The sequence below is a fragment of the Mchenga conophoros genome, linkage group LG12 (assembly GCF_057382185.1).
Source record: "Mchenga conophoros isolate Kocher_MC1m ecotype Shallow Benthic linkage group LG12, M_conophoros_male_GT1.1, whole genome shotgun sequence".
Taxonomy (NCBI): Eukaryota; Metazoa; Chordata; class Actinopteri; order Cichliformes; family Cichlidae; genus Mchenga; species Mchenga conophoros.
This window is the reverse complement of record NC_140537.1, coordinates 21207299-21223852: the sequence shown is the minus strand read 5'-3', so window position 1 is coordinate 21223852 and position 16554 is coordinate 21207299. Positions and strand designations below refer to the sequence as shown.

Here is a 16554-nt window from a genome sequence, read left to right as displayed (position 1 = left end):
GCCCCCGCGCATTCCTCTATGTGTCTGTTCTTTGTGGCTGCTACCTCTAGTGTAAAGGGGGACAGTGTTTTCCCAGGTCTGTCTATTGAAATCATTTTAAGCTTTCCTACACGTGCAACTGCACTTGCTGCAAGCACGTTGGCACATGCACAGTTATCTCTCCCTCACTTACCTGTATATTTCATAGATGCTCCTTCTTTTTCTTCATCACAGACAATGGAGGCTCAGAGTGCTCTGTAACACAATGACTTCTAACCTTGAGTTTGGTTTTCAGCTGAAAGGCAACTGAAACTGCCTCCTCTCCAGAACCAGGTGTCCTCTGCCTCGCAGGGCTTTCTGTTGCTATCCTGATTATATTTCCACCTATCTTTGTCTGTGTGTGTGGAGACCTACTGTATGCAGGCATTGTGAGGTAATTGATCCACTTGATCAATCATTAAATCTTGGAGTTTTGCCCTGAAGAAAACCAACAAGGGCATTATATGGTAATTAAAATTACTCTGAGCTTTACTCACCCTCACTTCTCTGTTTTTTTTTTTTTGTTTGTTTGTTTGTTTGTTTGTTTGTTTGTTTGTCAGTAGCAGCCCAGCTTCCTCGGTGGCAGCTGCTAATCTATTTCAGCTTTTGCTTAAAGAAGCGTCCCGTGTTTCCTTATAAGGCCACACTCACTTGTGGACTTGACACAGGACTGATCCAATCAGCTGCCTGGCTGCACTCAAACCTCAGTCTACTCTGGAAATTATTACTCTAGGGCTCTGTTCATGCACAAAAACACAGTACCCCCTACCTCTCCTTTATATTCATGCACATGGATGCACAACCACATACTTGAGACCTTTGTGTAAAACTGTACAAGTCCTAGCTTTCAGTAAAAAAACAGCAAAATGAGACGAGACCTGCACACACCCACTGAGAGTCAAAAGGTCACTTGGTCTGAGGGGTCTCAGACACTGGGCTTATGTTTTGGGTCATTATCTTGCTGTAGGATAAAACCTTCACCAACTAGGCGCATACCAGAGGGTGCTGCAGAATGCTGTGGTAGCCGTTTGGGTTCAGGGTGTCTCTCACTCTCAGTCACCGACCCTGGATCCAGACTATCACATTTCCTCCTCCTTGTTTAACAGTTGATGCCACACACTGTGGAACTATCATTTTGCCTACTCGAAGGCGTACAAAGATCCTGTGTGACGAACCAAAGATTTCAAATTATCATTCATCAGTCCATAATACCTTCTTCCAGTCTACAGTAGTCCAATAGCAGTGTTTCATGGCCCAGGCAAGCCTCTTTGTCTTCTTCTGATGTCTTAGCAATGGCTTTCTTGCTGCAACTCGTCCTCTCAAACCTGCAGCTTGAAGTCTTCTCTTCATACTTGAAACGGAGACTTGCTTACTATGAACACTATGAAGCTGTAGCCTATAACACAAAATAAAAGAGTCCATCCGGGCAAGAAGGATTGCCACTTGGAAAATGTATTTTAATTTCAGAGAAAATGTTCAAACAGAGGGAGACTGAGGACAGGCAGGATAATGAGAGGTGGGAACAGGTGGGAACACAGCTGGGGGCTAATCTGACATAACATGACAAAGGGGAAGCAAAATTGAATACATCGAATGCAGGACAAGGACTATCAAGATAAAACAGGAAGCATGAAAAATATGGAGAAGCATTACTGACTGGAGAGACAGAGAGGGAACATGAAATACGGAAAGACAGGGAAGAAACTGAGACAGAACCCTAAAGACTAAAAACTATACATAAGCACAAATCCCATACAGACAAAAAAAAAAAACCAACAACAACAAAAAAAACATGACTGACACTGCAATATTAACACAACTCAAAAACATAAGAACCCTGGGTCACCAGACCCAGTACCATGACAGTTTGTCTACTAGGAAGCTGAAGGGTAGCTCTGTATTTTTAAAGAATTACAGACAAGACTTAGTTGATGCTTAAAGCTGGTTTATTTAATTAATTTGTATCCAATTTACCAGTGTAAACATGGTGTTTGGGGTCTCATTGAAGGATTGATGTCATGGTAAGGTGTCCGCTGCTCCACTTTGAATATTGGTATGAACTTGAAACAGTGAGTACTTAGTGGATTTTCACCAAAATTGTGCCCACGTTCAAGACCATATTTGCTGGTTGTTGTTATTGTTGTTGTTTTTAAGGATGTTTTTTAAATTTTCACAAGAATTGCTAGTTCCCCTAGAGCAGGAGTCTCTATAACTCCAGTCCTCGAGAGCTACTATAACACACAGTAGCTCTTGAGGACTGGAGTTTGAGACCCCTACCTTACAGTATTTGGCCACTCCAACAATCAGAGGATTCCCTGTGAGCCGCGACTGGTTGGGGTGGGGGGAGTGAAAATAATTTTTTTTTTTTTTAAAGCCAAAGTGATAAATATTGGAGCAACTTAATTACTTTTTTGTTAAAATCTTAAGCTGTTGTTATCAGTTTTAAAGGAGTATTGGGTTTGAATTGTAGATAAGCATTTGCAGTGGATTTCTGCTGTGGATTGCCTTTTCCAACCCCTGCTTGTGGTTTTGTCACTTTTGTCTGGGGTCAAAGAAGCAATGCTGGAGACTTTTGTCTCCCTCTGCTTCTCATTTTAATGCAGGGGGAACTCTCAGGCCAGGGTCAAAAAAGGGATGCTTGAGAACCTCCAAGGGTTTGATGCGCTGGTTTGCATCCAAGGCCAACATCCGTTTAATCAGGCTGACCAATAAATCTGTATCACTTTCAGGTCCTGTTCTAACTGTGATTACTTGTTTGAGGTCATGCAGTGTTATATTTCGAGTGTCGTTGGATTGGTATCCTGTCTCATACTGAAATTGTTCTTCTGCCTTAAATGTCCAGCGCTGTTTGCTGTGGTCGTTTTGGCCATGCCACAGTCTGAATTTTAAAGCATCGTAATCCATTTTCCCAGGGTAGGGGCACCCCCATAGCAAGTTCCACAGCTACCAGCCCCAGAGACCACATGTCAATTGCTTCATTATATGGAATATGAGGCATAACTTCATACCAAATTGTCTGCACACAGGTACCAGGAATCACTACAGACACAGGACGTGCTAGGCCAAAGTCAATAACTTTGACTTTGACGGGAGACTCATGGCGGTTCACAACTATTATGTTTCCAGGTTTGAGGTCAGCATGCACTATTCCCAAAGAACTGAGGTGGTACAGAGCATTTGATATTTGATTTCATTTCATTCGATAATTTGTAAAATTGGCCTCAATTCTCTTATGGGGAGACCCTGGTAATTCTGATCCTTTATGTAGTCCCACAGGTTTTGATCAATTTTGTCTGTTGCAAAATTTCAGGTTTGCTCTTGTTTATTTTAATAGCCACGTCCATATAATAAACTCCACAGGCATGAAAACTGAGAATTCTGTAGACTGGACATTGCTGGCGCTCACAGCAAAAAGATTTTGTCAATACGACTTGTAGTTTTCTCTTGGGAAGCATTTGTTTTGGGCTCACTTTTCTGTTTATTTAAACCAGCAGCAGACGGGCGCATGTCTGTCTGTGTGTGTCTGGTGCCACTGGCTGGAGTTGCTATAGCAACCAGGCTCACACCTGCCTGCTTAATGAGCTCTGTTTGTCACTCTGCCAAGATTCATCTTAAAACTGCTGCTGTGTCCACAGTGTTTGCTCTACAGCCATCATTTTACCCTCAAAACGTAGCCATCGTTATTCTCTTTCCAACAGTGTGTCTTCCAAAGCTCAGAGTTGTAAACTTTTTGAACTGTGTGGATCCAAGTAGAGGGATCACATTTCAGTCATTCAGAATGAATATGAACTTTTAATATTCATTCAGATGTTTTCTGACTCTGAATTTTCTTTTCTCATTACTCAGCTTTTTCTAATTTACACTTTAAAACATTGTGAGCTACTTTTCAACTTCTTCTGTGTGAATGTCAGCTTTCAACAGTTCTGCACTTTTGTTTTCAGGTGAAAAATTCTGTATTTTTCAGCTCATTCAACATTTTTTAACTTAAAATTCAGCAGATATGTCATATGAGCTCAAGACATTCAGCTATCAGCATTCACACTGCAGTTTCTTCAGAAAATGCATTTTTGTGATATTGTTCACACTAAATTTGACCCCTATTAATTTGTTATGAGTCAATCAAAGAAAATGTTGGTTTTGGAGAATTTTTAATTATAAAACCTTTGGTTTGTTTATTTACTGTATTTGGTTTTTCGTTTGCATGCCATGTCAAGCTTTTCCGTATATATTATTTATTATTATTTTAGATTCTCCTTCAGCTTCATATATTCTTATTTACACAAGCAGTGTGTGTGTGTGTGTGTGTGTGTGTGTGTGTGTGTGTGTGTGTGTGTGTGTGTGTGTGTGTGTGTGTGTGTGTGTGTGTGTGTGTGTGTGTGTGTGTGTGTGTGTGAATGATGTGGTTCACAAAACAAGCTGCAACGTTTGACCCAACTTTTGTGAACCTCTTCTCACAGCGTTGTTCAACAGTAATGCAGTTTTTACAGCTAACTTTTATACTTGTAATACCTGAGTTTAGTGTTGTAAAGTACATGCAAACCTCTTATATATTTAAATATATACAGCTGCAGAAGAAATCATATTTTTTGACAAATACAGGCAAATTAAAAAATTTAAAATTTAAAAAAAAAAAGAAATTTTCAGCACGCAACGTTTCATGTTCCCATCAAGGCTCCTGTGTGTTACCATTCAACCCAGTGCACAAAAACGTCTGAAAGCCAGAGCTTTCATATAATAAGTGGTCTATTTGTTAAAGATGCTCAGACATTCAGAGGCTGTGTACTGCTCTGCGTTATTACCAAACAATGATCTAACGCTGGGAAAAGAATAGAGGTTGACACATCATTTGTATATTAATCCTGTCTAAGCACTGCATGTTTTCACATGTTTCACAATGTCAAAATGTAGTCCTGAAAATACCAGCGGTCATGGGAACTACTACAAAGGCAGTTTTGAGTACTTTGGCAGGCTTTGATTTGTCTGTGGACAGATTTTTGCCAAGTCGCCTTGGAGGTCTTGTGGGTCCATGATTGACAGGCTACAGCTACGGTGAAAAGACTCCAGCACATTAAATGCAGGACAAAGAGTAACCTGTCTTTGTGTGGGACTATGCTAGGAGTTCATTTTGACATATCTAACAAACCTATCTAATATGTTTGGCATTTGAATGTAACACTCTCAGTTAATAAACAGTATAAGTAAGTATATATAAGTATAAGTATAAGCAAAAACAGAAGATAAAGGTTTGTTTGTTTTTTGGCTAATTTTTTAAAAAGTTTTACATATTAAAACTGATGTCACTAGACAAGATGTCACAAGCTACTCTGTCTGGTAACATCTTCAAGTTTTAGAAAAGTTGCCTCCACTTGAGCCAACCAAATCTGAGTGTGTGGGACAGCACTTCCCCTAGCCTAAGCTGTTTTGACAGCACAAGACCCACAGAGGGCAGTTTTTATGATGTAGTTGATGCCAATATTGTGACTACCTTAAATCCCCACCTTTTTAACCACATCTGGTGCAGTTTCTATATCGGGCAAATTAAAATTAAATTGGCCTCCCGAAACATAGTCCTATTGAAACCTGTGTCTCTCATGTGTACCAGATGACTTCAGAGGGTGCTCCTGTCCTCAGGAGCATGTCGTCAGCTGGTTGGGATTACTGGTAAACCGCAGGAGCTCTCTAATTGGCTGTGATTGATTGAGCTGCTTCAGTCGGATGTCTTTTGGAGGTTTGAGGTTTTGACTCCATAGAAAGCTGCTGCTTGGCAGGAAGTGACTCAAAGCACCCTTCAAGTGAAAGTTTTTACCAACTCCCTTGTGAAGCAACTTTCTTTTGTCATTCGCCTCCTCTCTCCTTGTTTCCTCACAAATATCATGGCGTAATGTCTCTAATACCTGTCTCCCAGCAAGGATTGTTCTCTCATCACCCTCTCATATCCACCTCCTTCCTCCTGGATCTCACCGGCTGAGTCAGGTGAGGCTGACAGGTGTGGCGGCATTTTCCTTGAAGGTCTTTCAGCACAGCAGACCAGACTGCAGCATGACTGTCTGCAGTCATTAAAGGTGCTGATATCTGGCGCTGATGTCTCAGTGACTGCATCATTTTCTGTAAAAACGTACTCTGCGTGTGTGACGACGTCGTCATGTGCGATTTCTGAGTCATGCGTCTTGTTAGAGGCACGAGCAACGTTTTCTGTCTGGGTGTAACGGCCTCTTTCTGGGTCACTGTGTCGCTGTTTGGAGCCACAGTGACAGTTGGTGAGCCAGAGGTTTGTGGTCTGGTTTGAAAAATGCCTGCAGGGACGGTCACTGGTGTGAGATGCTGTCAGCGTGTAACCAGAGGGATATTTTTCCCCTTCTCCGCTCTCATGACACAGCTCACTCTTTGTCAAGGCCGCTGTCACGAGGCGCCAACTGGACTCTGTTACTACCCAAGCACATGTTTCCGTCTCTGCTTCTTTGACCGTTATTCTGTTTTGTTTGGCAGGCATCCAGGTGTAAGGTGTGTTTTATTAGTCTGGGTTAAGCCCGCTCATTTCTTTCCTGTGCGAGGAAGTGCAGATATGTAAAGGGAGAAAGTGGGTTACAGTCTTTGGCGGCACTGGCCAGTTGAATTCAACAAATAAATGTTGCAACCAATCCAGCAGCCATCTGTCTGCTGATTGGTCCGTTTAAACCCCCTGTACATGTTAGACGTTACTATTTGAAGTTGTTTTTAGAGCAGGTCAAGTCGAAGTGCTCGAGTCTGCTCTTAATGACTTTAATTCCTCCATTTAAGTCACATGCTCTGATTCTCTCCACACTGTTTAATCATTTCTCATGATTTTTGTTTTAAGTTTAAGCTGAATTGGAGCCTGCTAGAGAATGCTAGGCACACATTACTGTCTTTGAATTGAGGGTTGAAGCTGTGCTGCTCTAAATCATGAATAAATAAATTAGTTAGCCCTGATACTTGGTGAAAAGAGTACTGGCTGTACCATCACATCCTGACACTCGCTCAGCGCAGAGCCCGGCAGTGTGGTAAGGGATGACTCGAGGGAGAGTGTTTGAGTTAGTGTAACACGGGCGTGTGAAGGACACACTGGCCAGTGATGAGCGAATGTGATCTCATTTTCCTGCTTCACAATCAGAAACCAGCCATTGTCTCACCAGGTCATAGTTTCTCTGTGCTGGGCTAGAAACAAACCCAGTGCCTGATTGCTGTATTTCGCTGCCTTCTTTTTCTCTTGTGAGTCAGTAGGAATGTGAGGAATGACCTTTGCGAGGACTGACTGTTTCCCACCCAGCTCTCATCTGCCCATTTTTAGTCATGCACAGGTCTAGTTTCTCCTTCGTTTTTCTTTGTCATCCTAACGCTCCATTTCTTTACTATAACCTATTATCCATCTCCTGCTTTCTCATATCCTTTCTTTCCAGCTGTTTATGAGCACTTTCTCTTCTTACCCTTTCTTTTCAGTCAGCTCAGCACATTGAATTTACACAAATTGCAGCATAAAGAAAGAGCCCCTGTGAGCCGGAGTAGCTTGGGCTGCATATTTTGTGAAACCTCAAAAACCACTGGACCTCTTCATCTCTTGTGAGAAGTGCCTCCTCCTCCTCTTCCTCCCATGGGCCTAGCAGTGGGGCTACATCAACCCCCTTTTTCAAGCCATCAGCATGTGGGGCTTAGCTTAACAACCACATCCAGCTCCCTTCAGAAGAAGGCACTTGGCACACACAGGTTTGAGTCACAACACTGCAGGTTTTAACCGGTGCAGCGGGAAACCTTAAAGTGTGTGAGCATGAGATTCATAAGAAAAGCCTGCCAGAGGAGCTGTTCCTCTCTGCGTGTGTTGACAGGTTCCTGCTGTTGTGGTTTTTTTGTTTTTTTGTTTTAAAAAGAGAGATTTATCTCCCGTTTGACAGGAGAGGGCTCTCTCTACCCTGCGCTCACGGCTGTTGCTGACACGAAGGCGCCTGTCTTGTTGAAGTGGTGTTTCTGTCTGCAGGTGTGCTTTTATATACACTTGAACACCTTAATTAGTCCTCTTTGGCTCGAGGAAAAGATGTGCCTTTTAAGTAACAGCCACTCAGAGCGATGAAATGGCTCACTCAGTGTTTTAAGTGGGCCATTCAACTTTTCTGGGTCCCGCTGCAGTCTGGCTGCCATTCAGCGAGACAGGGTAAGACACCACAGTAGTGTGTTGACCCGGGGAGACAAACGCACTTCTCATCCTTAGTGCTGAGCACCAGCTGTTGCCAGGCCAATTTCTAATCCTGCGCTCTGTCTCGTCACATTAGTGAACTCTGATCACTTGTCATCGCAAATCTCTAAAGCGCCCATCACCCTACTGACCCTATAACTCTTTACTACATGTTCGAAAGTAAGCCAGCAGTGCATGGATGGGAACTTCTACTCTATTTGAACTCTCAAAATGTCTAAATGGAGCATCTGAAGCATCTAAGCATTTTTTTTCTTGTTGGAAAAAAAAACACACTGAAGTCAGGGTTCAGTATTTTGCCAAAGGATAACTAGAATAACTAGAGGAGCCAGGGATCGAACAAACGACCTTCTGATTAGTAGATAACCCACTCCACTTCCTGAGCCACAGTACACAGTACTCTCTCAGCCCTACCAGGGATACATCCATGACCTTTGTCACCACAAACTATAGTCTGACCAAGCCATGAGATCGGTGGGAAAGCTAATTATACTACTGAGTACGCGCACATACTTGGAGCTGGAATTCAATGATTCCAGATTTGTATTTTTTCAAACAGCTGAAGGTTGCGTGAAAAGCTTATCCTACATGCCAACCATGCCTGCATGAGCAAATGATAACGGTGTCATCCAAAGTTATCTGCAATGCATGGAAAAAATCCCAAATCTCTCCAATTAATTCTCTAGCTCTTCCAACACATTCCTCAACACCATTTACACCATTTATTATCCTAATCGCAGTCACACCTAATCGCAATTAGGCTCGCATAATTAAAAATCGCTGAGTTGAGTCCCAAACTTTATTGGATACGCTGTCTCTCGTGTGTGTGTGTGTGTGTGTGTGTGTGTGTGTGTGTGTGTGTGTGTGTGTGTGTGTGTGTGTGTGTGTGTGTGTGTGTGTGTGTGTGTGTGAGAGAGCTGGGATTAATTACTGAGACCAAAAGTAACAACATATTGTAACTATAATGTAATTACCAAATTTAGTACTATAACGTCACATTACTGCATTACTGGTGAAATAAAATGTGATCGCAGTAATGTGTTACTTTTGTTACGTGTTACGCTCAGTGCTGCTCGCCACCTTGTACTTACACTGTCAGCAGGTCTGTGACTCTTTACCTGCAGACTCTCATGTAACTATGTGGCCATTTCCTGAAATGTGAGCAAGCCTCTGCGCTGTATTTACTTGTGAATATGTGCAGATATGCAAACGTAAGACTAAACTTTGCAAGCCAAATGTTTGCCGCTCTGTGCAGCCTCCATCCTTCATGCACTTTATTCTGTTTGTCTTTTATTATGGTGTCTGCAGCTGGATGGAACTGTGGATCTGGACGAGAGGCGCTGCATCCGTTCAGCCATCCGGGAGCTGAGGAGGAGGGAGATTGAGGACATGGAGGCAGCTCTGGCTAGCAAGAGATTTCGACCCACACGCCTCAATCAGCAGGAGGACAAGGAGAACCAGCACAGGTGAAGCTGCACACACAGACACACAGATGTCTGTGCTGATGACAGTTTACTAGGCCAGGTGAACTGGAAATGCTGAAAAAACAATCTTCAACTCCACTGGGAAAGCTCTGGAAAAGTCAAGTTAGCAAATCACAGGAGAGAGAAAACTGCAACAGTAAAGTTTCCCATCCCTAAAATTTCCACCTAGTGTGGCTGTTTTACAATAAATACTTTCACTTTCAAATATCCCACACCGTCATGTGTCACATTAACGTAGATCAGCTATCGCAGTCTGTTTGATTATTTACCTTTCAGAGACTTTCCAGCACCTGTCGTCCAGCTAAGCAGCGTGGACTAATGGGTTACTTATTTGAATCACTTTATGTTGCCATAAACATAGCACAGATTCTGGTAAACCCGAGTAAAATTAAAATATTATCTCTTGAAATCTCTCCAGTAATGACCGACTAGAGAATTAAAAATGAAAAGCAAACAAATTTACAGCAAAATTGAAACAAGTTTCTTTCAGATGACAAAAGGGGGGAAAAAGGTCGAATCGTTTGCTAAATAAAGACAATAAGGAACAAGAATCAAGCAGGAACTCAAAGTGTGGATGATTTGAGAAAAATCCCAAGTTCCACGTGATCTGCGACATATTTTATAGGTTTTCATTAAAGTTCAAGACTGCACCACAATCCCATCATCTGTTCTGGAGTAAAGGGAAGAAGTGACATTATTGGATAAGAAGCAGACGCACAGAATCAGCCGCCACTCTCCTCCTCCATCGCCGAATCCTAATATAAGAGTGGTGACGGGGCCCTGATTGTTTCCATTCAGTGCTGCTCTCGAATGACTTGCGTTACAATAACACAGGAGGTGCCTCAGTGAAGCTGCTAAAGAAAGCATGCTTTTGCACATGCATGCACGTATTCATATGCCAGGACACAGAAACCCATCTGAAAGTGGGATAGAAATGGGGTAGGAGGAAAGGCCATTGTCCCGTGCCTCACAGTGGTGGAATGTGAAGTATTCCACTCCGGCATTGCTGCGCATCTTTTTAATGCCAAAGAGCGGAGAGAAGCGAGGATAATGAGTATGTGAGTAATAGAAACCACCATAAAAGCAAGGAGTGAAATGGAGAATATGAGGCTGAAAAAGGGAAAATAAATGCAGCTTTTTTTTTAGGGGTGGGGGGGAATGTCATTGGCTGTCAAATCTGTCATGTCGTAATATCACTTCTTCCATGCTCGATTTGGGAGTGTTCCCTCTGGGTTTTCTCTCTGCCAAGAAAACCGTCCTTTATCTTTCAAATTACCTTCAGCTGCCTGTAATATATGGGCAGAAGCTTCAGATTAGAGTCAGAGGAGCCAAAGTTTTACAGTCTGATATTTTAAACTATTAGGCTTTCTAGTTTGTTTCATGGTGAGTGGGGACTAGTTGAAGATCCATTAAAATGTCTTTGCGTTTCTTTCTCAGGTCAGAATCCAACGAGAACTTGGATGGGCTGAAACAGAAACTGCAATCAATCCGGGACATCGACGAGCTTCAGCAAATGGTGAATATCGTATCGTAATATCAGTAATGCTAACGTCTCACATCACTTTGTAGTTTCACTGAGCTTTTGCGTGTGTTTGCTCATAGCTCAACGCAGCCAGCGAGTTCAAGGAGAGGAGAATGATCCGAGCGGCCATTCGGCAAGTTCAAGAGGAGCAGCAGCAGGGTGAGTGGGATCCAGTAACACTTGTCTGACGGAGCGGAATCAGAAACATCTTGTCTTATAATGACAAATCAAATTAGGGTGTTGCAGTCTTCATGCCACGGTGGCATCTCAAACAGTTTAACCAAGCTATAATTTGCACCAGTGTAATTAGAGAGAAATGCACCAGAGGGAAATATGTCAGAATTTCAAGTCTTCAGATGTTTGCGGTTTGTTGCAAAAGATGTAAATTGGTTTGATGAGGATGCAGAGAGGAAGAAATTCCAGAGATGGACTAATTATTGCTCATTTACAGATGAAAATTATTACATTGTTATGAAATAATCCCTGGTTCTCTCATACTGGGCCTTGGTGCAACAATAGACAGGGAGAACATGCAAACACATGCACATAGAAAGACCTCGGCCAGATGGTGGATTTGAACCCAGGACCTTCTTGCTGTGAGGCAACGGCACTAACTAGGCTGAAAAACTGCCTAAAAATCAAGCCGTTTGCATAGTCTCGTGCATGCGCTTTTGGCTTAGAGTTATCTTGCACATTCACTGATTCCATGTGCTACAGCATCCATCATTGTAGCACTTGGACATCAATACTTCAAGAGCCATCCAGGCACCATGTGCACATCCAGAAGAGGGTGCTAGAATTAAAGGTAAAGAAATGAACTTAGCTATTCATTGTGGAACGTGAAAGTAAAAGTAAGTTGGCCTTATCATTGTCTTGGCCATAAAGTATGTTCACGTGTGAGCGCTCAGTGCCATAGTTACTAGGGCAGATCTACGATGCTGGGTCAGATAGGGGATTCCTGTCATGCCTAAGTGCTGTCTGGCCCGTGTGAACATTGAACTGCACGTAGGAGGCTGTATGTACAGGGTGATACACGCACACAAAAAAGCAACCCATTTTCAATTTAACTTGTGTCCCCCTGTGTTTCCTCTTCTTTTAAAATCACACATGACCAGAATGTTAACATGAGATGAGATTATGAGAAGGTATCTACTTTGCTCTAAATATTCCTGTACTGTATTTCTATTGTGTGCCCCTGTTTGTTAGTGGTCGTGGAGAGGGGGAAGACTTCTGGCTTGGAGCCTGAGGGTGTGCAGTCCCAGAGCAGCATGGGAACTGGGGTGAGTACTGCAGAGTTACTGGAGTGGGAAGAAGAACGATTAAATGTCACAGCGCTGTGCTGGTGCAGTCCTGACATCTCACTTATACCTGACGGGTAAACCGTCTGGTGTCAACTTCCATTTACAAAAATCATCTATGCATGGGGCCGTTTACGGGTGTCACGTTCTGTTGCATGGCAGCAGTGACCACCGAGGTTTCTCTGCTGCCGCAGTGAAGAATGCACAAAACAACAAACAATGAGACTTGAGTCACTTACCGGAGCGGGAATATAGCTGCACACAAAACAAAAAAACACATGCCTGAGGCGCCACAGAGGGAGGAATGTGTTTGTCACATATTCCTATTCAGGTTCGACCAAACCGAGGAAAATGATAAAATGTGCTTTGACTTTGGTGTGAGGGCGGAAAATTGTTTTTGACAGGGAGAGTCTCCCAGGTGCTGTCATTTCACACACATGTAACTGAAAAGCCTGTCTCATTTTTGAAGAAAAAAAAAGTTTTAAAGTATGGATTTCTTAAGATTTCTGTTACATCTGTCGGACAACTACTTTTAGCTGGAGTATTCGGCCTTGTCTCAGAGGTCCCTCACAGCTGGTGTGCCCTCTTGTGGCTGAGCAGCGGAGCCTTACAGGAGGAGACGTTAGGTTATCCGCTGTCAGTGATCAGTTTCTTGATAAAAGCTCTCTTTCCAGTGGATAGGATTTCTATAGGGAAAATTCATTTTGTATGCAGCCACTGCTCTTAAGACTAAGTCCCTGAGTGATGAGACCACCTCCCATATCTGTGCTTTTAAAGAGGGGAAAAATACAGTCACTCACCTTATCAGAGTTCTGGTGTTTCATTTAAAAGCACTTGTTTTTCCCACCACAGAGATGCAAAGGGGGAGAAATGAAAGGCTTTTAGTATCAGTCCCATTGTCTGCTGGAGCCTGTGCTTTGCTTGCATTCCTGTGTGTGTGTGTTCTCCTCAGCTAGGAAGTGATGATGGCATGTTGGCGTAACAGGATGCCCTATCACTCAAGCCTATTTTACCTCACTTCCTTCAAGACAGCTGAACAGTACGTTGGTGAAATTGTGAGGATGGACGAGGAGGGGGAGTGGGAAAATGCGGAGGTCGGGGGTTGAATTCGGAAGGATGGACAGACAGACGGCCCACCAGCTGTGCCCCGGCAGTCTTAAAAGTCTGTACTGAAATGGGAATGTGGGCCAAAAAAAACATCAGCCAGCAACAGCAGCAGCAGCAGGGCTCCTTCCAGTCACATCACAGCGTCGGATCTCTTTGAGCCTCTTACAATTGTTCCGTTGAAGATGGTCTTAGATAGGCCTGAAAAGCAGCACGCAGGCACAAGCGGCATGCAGTATGTGTATGTGAGCCCGGACTCAAGAAGTTGCCTGTATACAAAATGATGAACGAAGGTGTTTAATTAGTAGGTTAATACGGCTGTTTGTCTGTATTTATGCTAGATTCCGATCGCATTTAGAATTTAATGTTTCTAATGCTCACATGCGCGGGTAGCTGAGGTACACTTAAAGTTTCCTTTTGCCCATTTTCTAGTAACCACGTGGAAACTTTAATTATATGTATGTAGCAGAAAAAAATGTCAGCACACAGAAAGGGTCCTTTTGATTATTGCAACACATAAAGGCACAAAATATTTAAATTGTGTTTTTTGTTTTTTTGAAGAGCACAACTCCCCAAAAAAGAAGTCAAAACGAGAGCAGAGTGTGTCAGAAGTTAATGTGTCAACCAGGCAACCCATTAACCTGTAAAAGTGTCCGTGAGTCTGAGTGTGGTGGGGGTCAGATCCCTCTGGAGACAGAATGGGAGGGAGGGGAAGTCAAGGGAGTGGCTTCTTGGTATTATATGTGTATGTGTGTGGTGTTTGTGGTGGTGTAAATGTTTGTGCGTGGGTGTGTATGATGTGGCTGCGGGAGCAGAGCGTCAGAATAGCGGACGTCCTGACTCCAAGAGGGTTGCTGCTGATAGAGAGGGAGAGAGAGAGGCAGTCAGTCGCGTGAAGAGAAGGTAAATGTCACTCTGATTTTATCGCAGGCTAAACACGCCTCTCATTTTCTTAACCTTTGTTTTTTTTTGTTTTTTTTCCTTGTCCTGAAAAGGCATGTAAATATCTTTCCTCGTCAGTCTGTGCTCATTTCTTTCTGAGCGGAGAATGGGATGTGCCTGCCTCTGTGTTTACATTTCAGGTATGTGTACTTAATGGTTTATTGCTCACTTAGATCGCTCGGTGCGCATTTTAGCCAACAGGTAGACTAACTACAGCTGAAAGTTTTCACGTTTTGCATGAAGATCCATTCAAATAGTCAAAGTGTTGTTTAACAAGTTTAACAGAAACTGTAATATTTAATGCTGGATTTTAAAATGGATTTATTAAACTAAACTTTGAAAGTTTGCAGGTTCGCTTACTATCTAGGCGTGTTCAGTTCAGACAGGCTGCTTGTTGGTTTGTTGTTTAATCATAAAATTGCTACAATAAGGAACCTTAGTTGTCAAAAACAAGCCCCAGTATGTGCAATAGAGAGGGTTTAGCAGACTTCTTAGAGGTGAATTGTGAAAGCGTCCTGTAGGAGGAAAAGTCTAAAAAAGACCAGAAGGAAAGCTTAGACTGGCATGTGCTGATCTGCAGTAAGTAAAAATGGGAATGAGACTCTGGTCTGACGACTTCTGCGGGTTTCCTCACTCCAGACTGAGTGTATATGTGATGCAGAGATGATTCCTGCTTCATTCCAGATATTGTATTTCATTTGTTGGAGGTTAGCCGAGCGTGTGGTTCCTCAGGCTGCCGTAATGGAAAGTGAGCCGCCAGGTTCCTTCTTCTTTTCTTCTTCTTCTTCCACGTAGCGGCATGGAAGACCCTCAAATGGGTCTGACCTCACCAGTGGAGTGATGGATTTAACTTCCACGGAAAACTGGAAGTTAAACCCCGTCATTTAATCCAACTATGGATTAAAACCCGGCGTGTTAATCCACAGTTGAGCTCACTTGTGTGAGCTGGTTGGTAAAAGAGGTGCTTGTGTCTCATTCTGAGCTCTCATTGTTGTTTTTTGTGGAGTTGAGGGTTCAGAGGAGTCCAGATGGCCCACGCCTCGCTGCGGTCACGGGAGAGGACAGTTGTTTTTCTGTTTACGAGGTTGAGATTTTGCAATTATAGTCTGACACAAACAGGCGCTTGAGGCCGTATGGGACAATTGGCTGGAGCGACAGGGTGTCGGTGTTGGTTCCCCTCTGTCAGGTCCCAGCCATCAGGGCCAGAGCGAAGCCGCTAATGATAGCATGGCGGCTGGCAGCAGGTCCTGTACTCTGGTCTCGATCTCTATTTCCACTTTATCTTCCCCTTTTTTTTCACTCAGCCTCGCTGTCTGTGAGAAATATGTTCCCTGTGGTTTAGTGGGAGTTTTAAATGACGGCTGTCTGTCTGAGGCCCGGTAGGAGCAGCAGAGGGTGAGGGGGGTGAGCACGTGAGGGAAGGCTTGTTCTCTTTAATTGTGTTTGTTGCTCGAACACAATTATCTCCCCCTGCGACTCTTTGATTGGGTGACTGCGCTCAGGATGCGAGCATCCTCTCGCCTCAGTGCACCGTAGTGCCTTCATTACAGGAGACTGTTTGTGCCCTGCAAAACCATCAGACGCTTTAATGACTCATTATAGGAGCATTCTGCTATGTTTCTGTGGCTTGCCGCAGTGTATAGGTGACATTTATTGTTGTCTAGAAAAGCTCAGAAAACCTTTTTCTCGAGCCCCTGAGTCTGTGCTCTGCTTTTAGCTCCATATGGAAACCTGGAAAAAGTGACATCAGGGCACCTGCTACGTAGATTTATACTGTTATAATATCACATTTAGGAGTTCAACTCCCCTTTTGGCTTATTTTAGCAACAAAATGTAATCATGTGTCCCAACCCGAGCTGTGCATTTTCCACATTCACCTTTTGCCTGCGTCTCATCACATTTTCTCCTCTGCTTTCAAGCCACTATCTCCTGTGATCTGCTCAAGGAGGGGAAGGTCACAGTCAAGAGAGCATAAAGCTGTCGGGT

General features: G+C 43.3%; 1 protein-coding gene across 2 annotated transcripts in view; it reads left to right on the top strand.

The window, feature by feature from the left end:
* The window catches only part of smtnb (smoothelin b), a 50722-nt gene that overhangs the window by 10735 nt on the left and 23433 nt on the right, over nucleotides 1–16554 (top strand). For both annotated transcript variants that reach the window (XM_085294448.1, XM_085294446.1), the window contains exons 2-5: nucleotides 9527–9684; nucleotides 11140–11218; nucleotides 11305–11383; nucleotides 12431–12504. In XM_085294448.1, the coding sequence (XP_085150574.1) occupies nucleotides 9527–9684; nucleotides 11140–11218; nucleotides 11305–11383; nucleotides 12431–12504 (390 nt within the window). The remainder of the gene's footprint in view (nucleotides 1–9526; nucleotides 9685–11139; nucleotides 11219–11304; nucleotides 11384–12430; nucleotides 12505–16554) is intronic.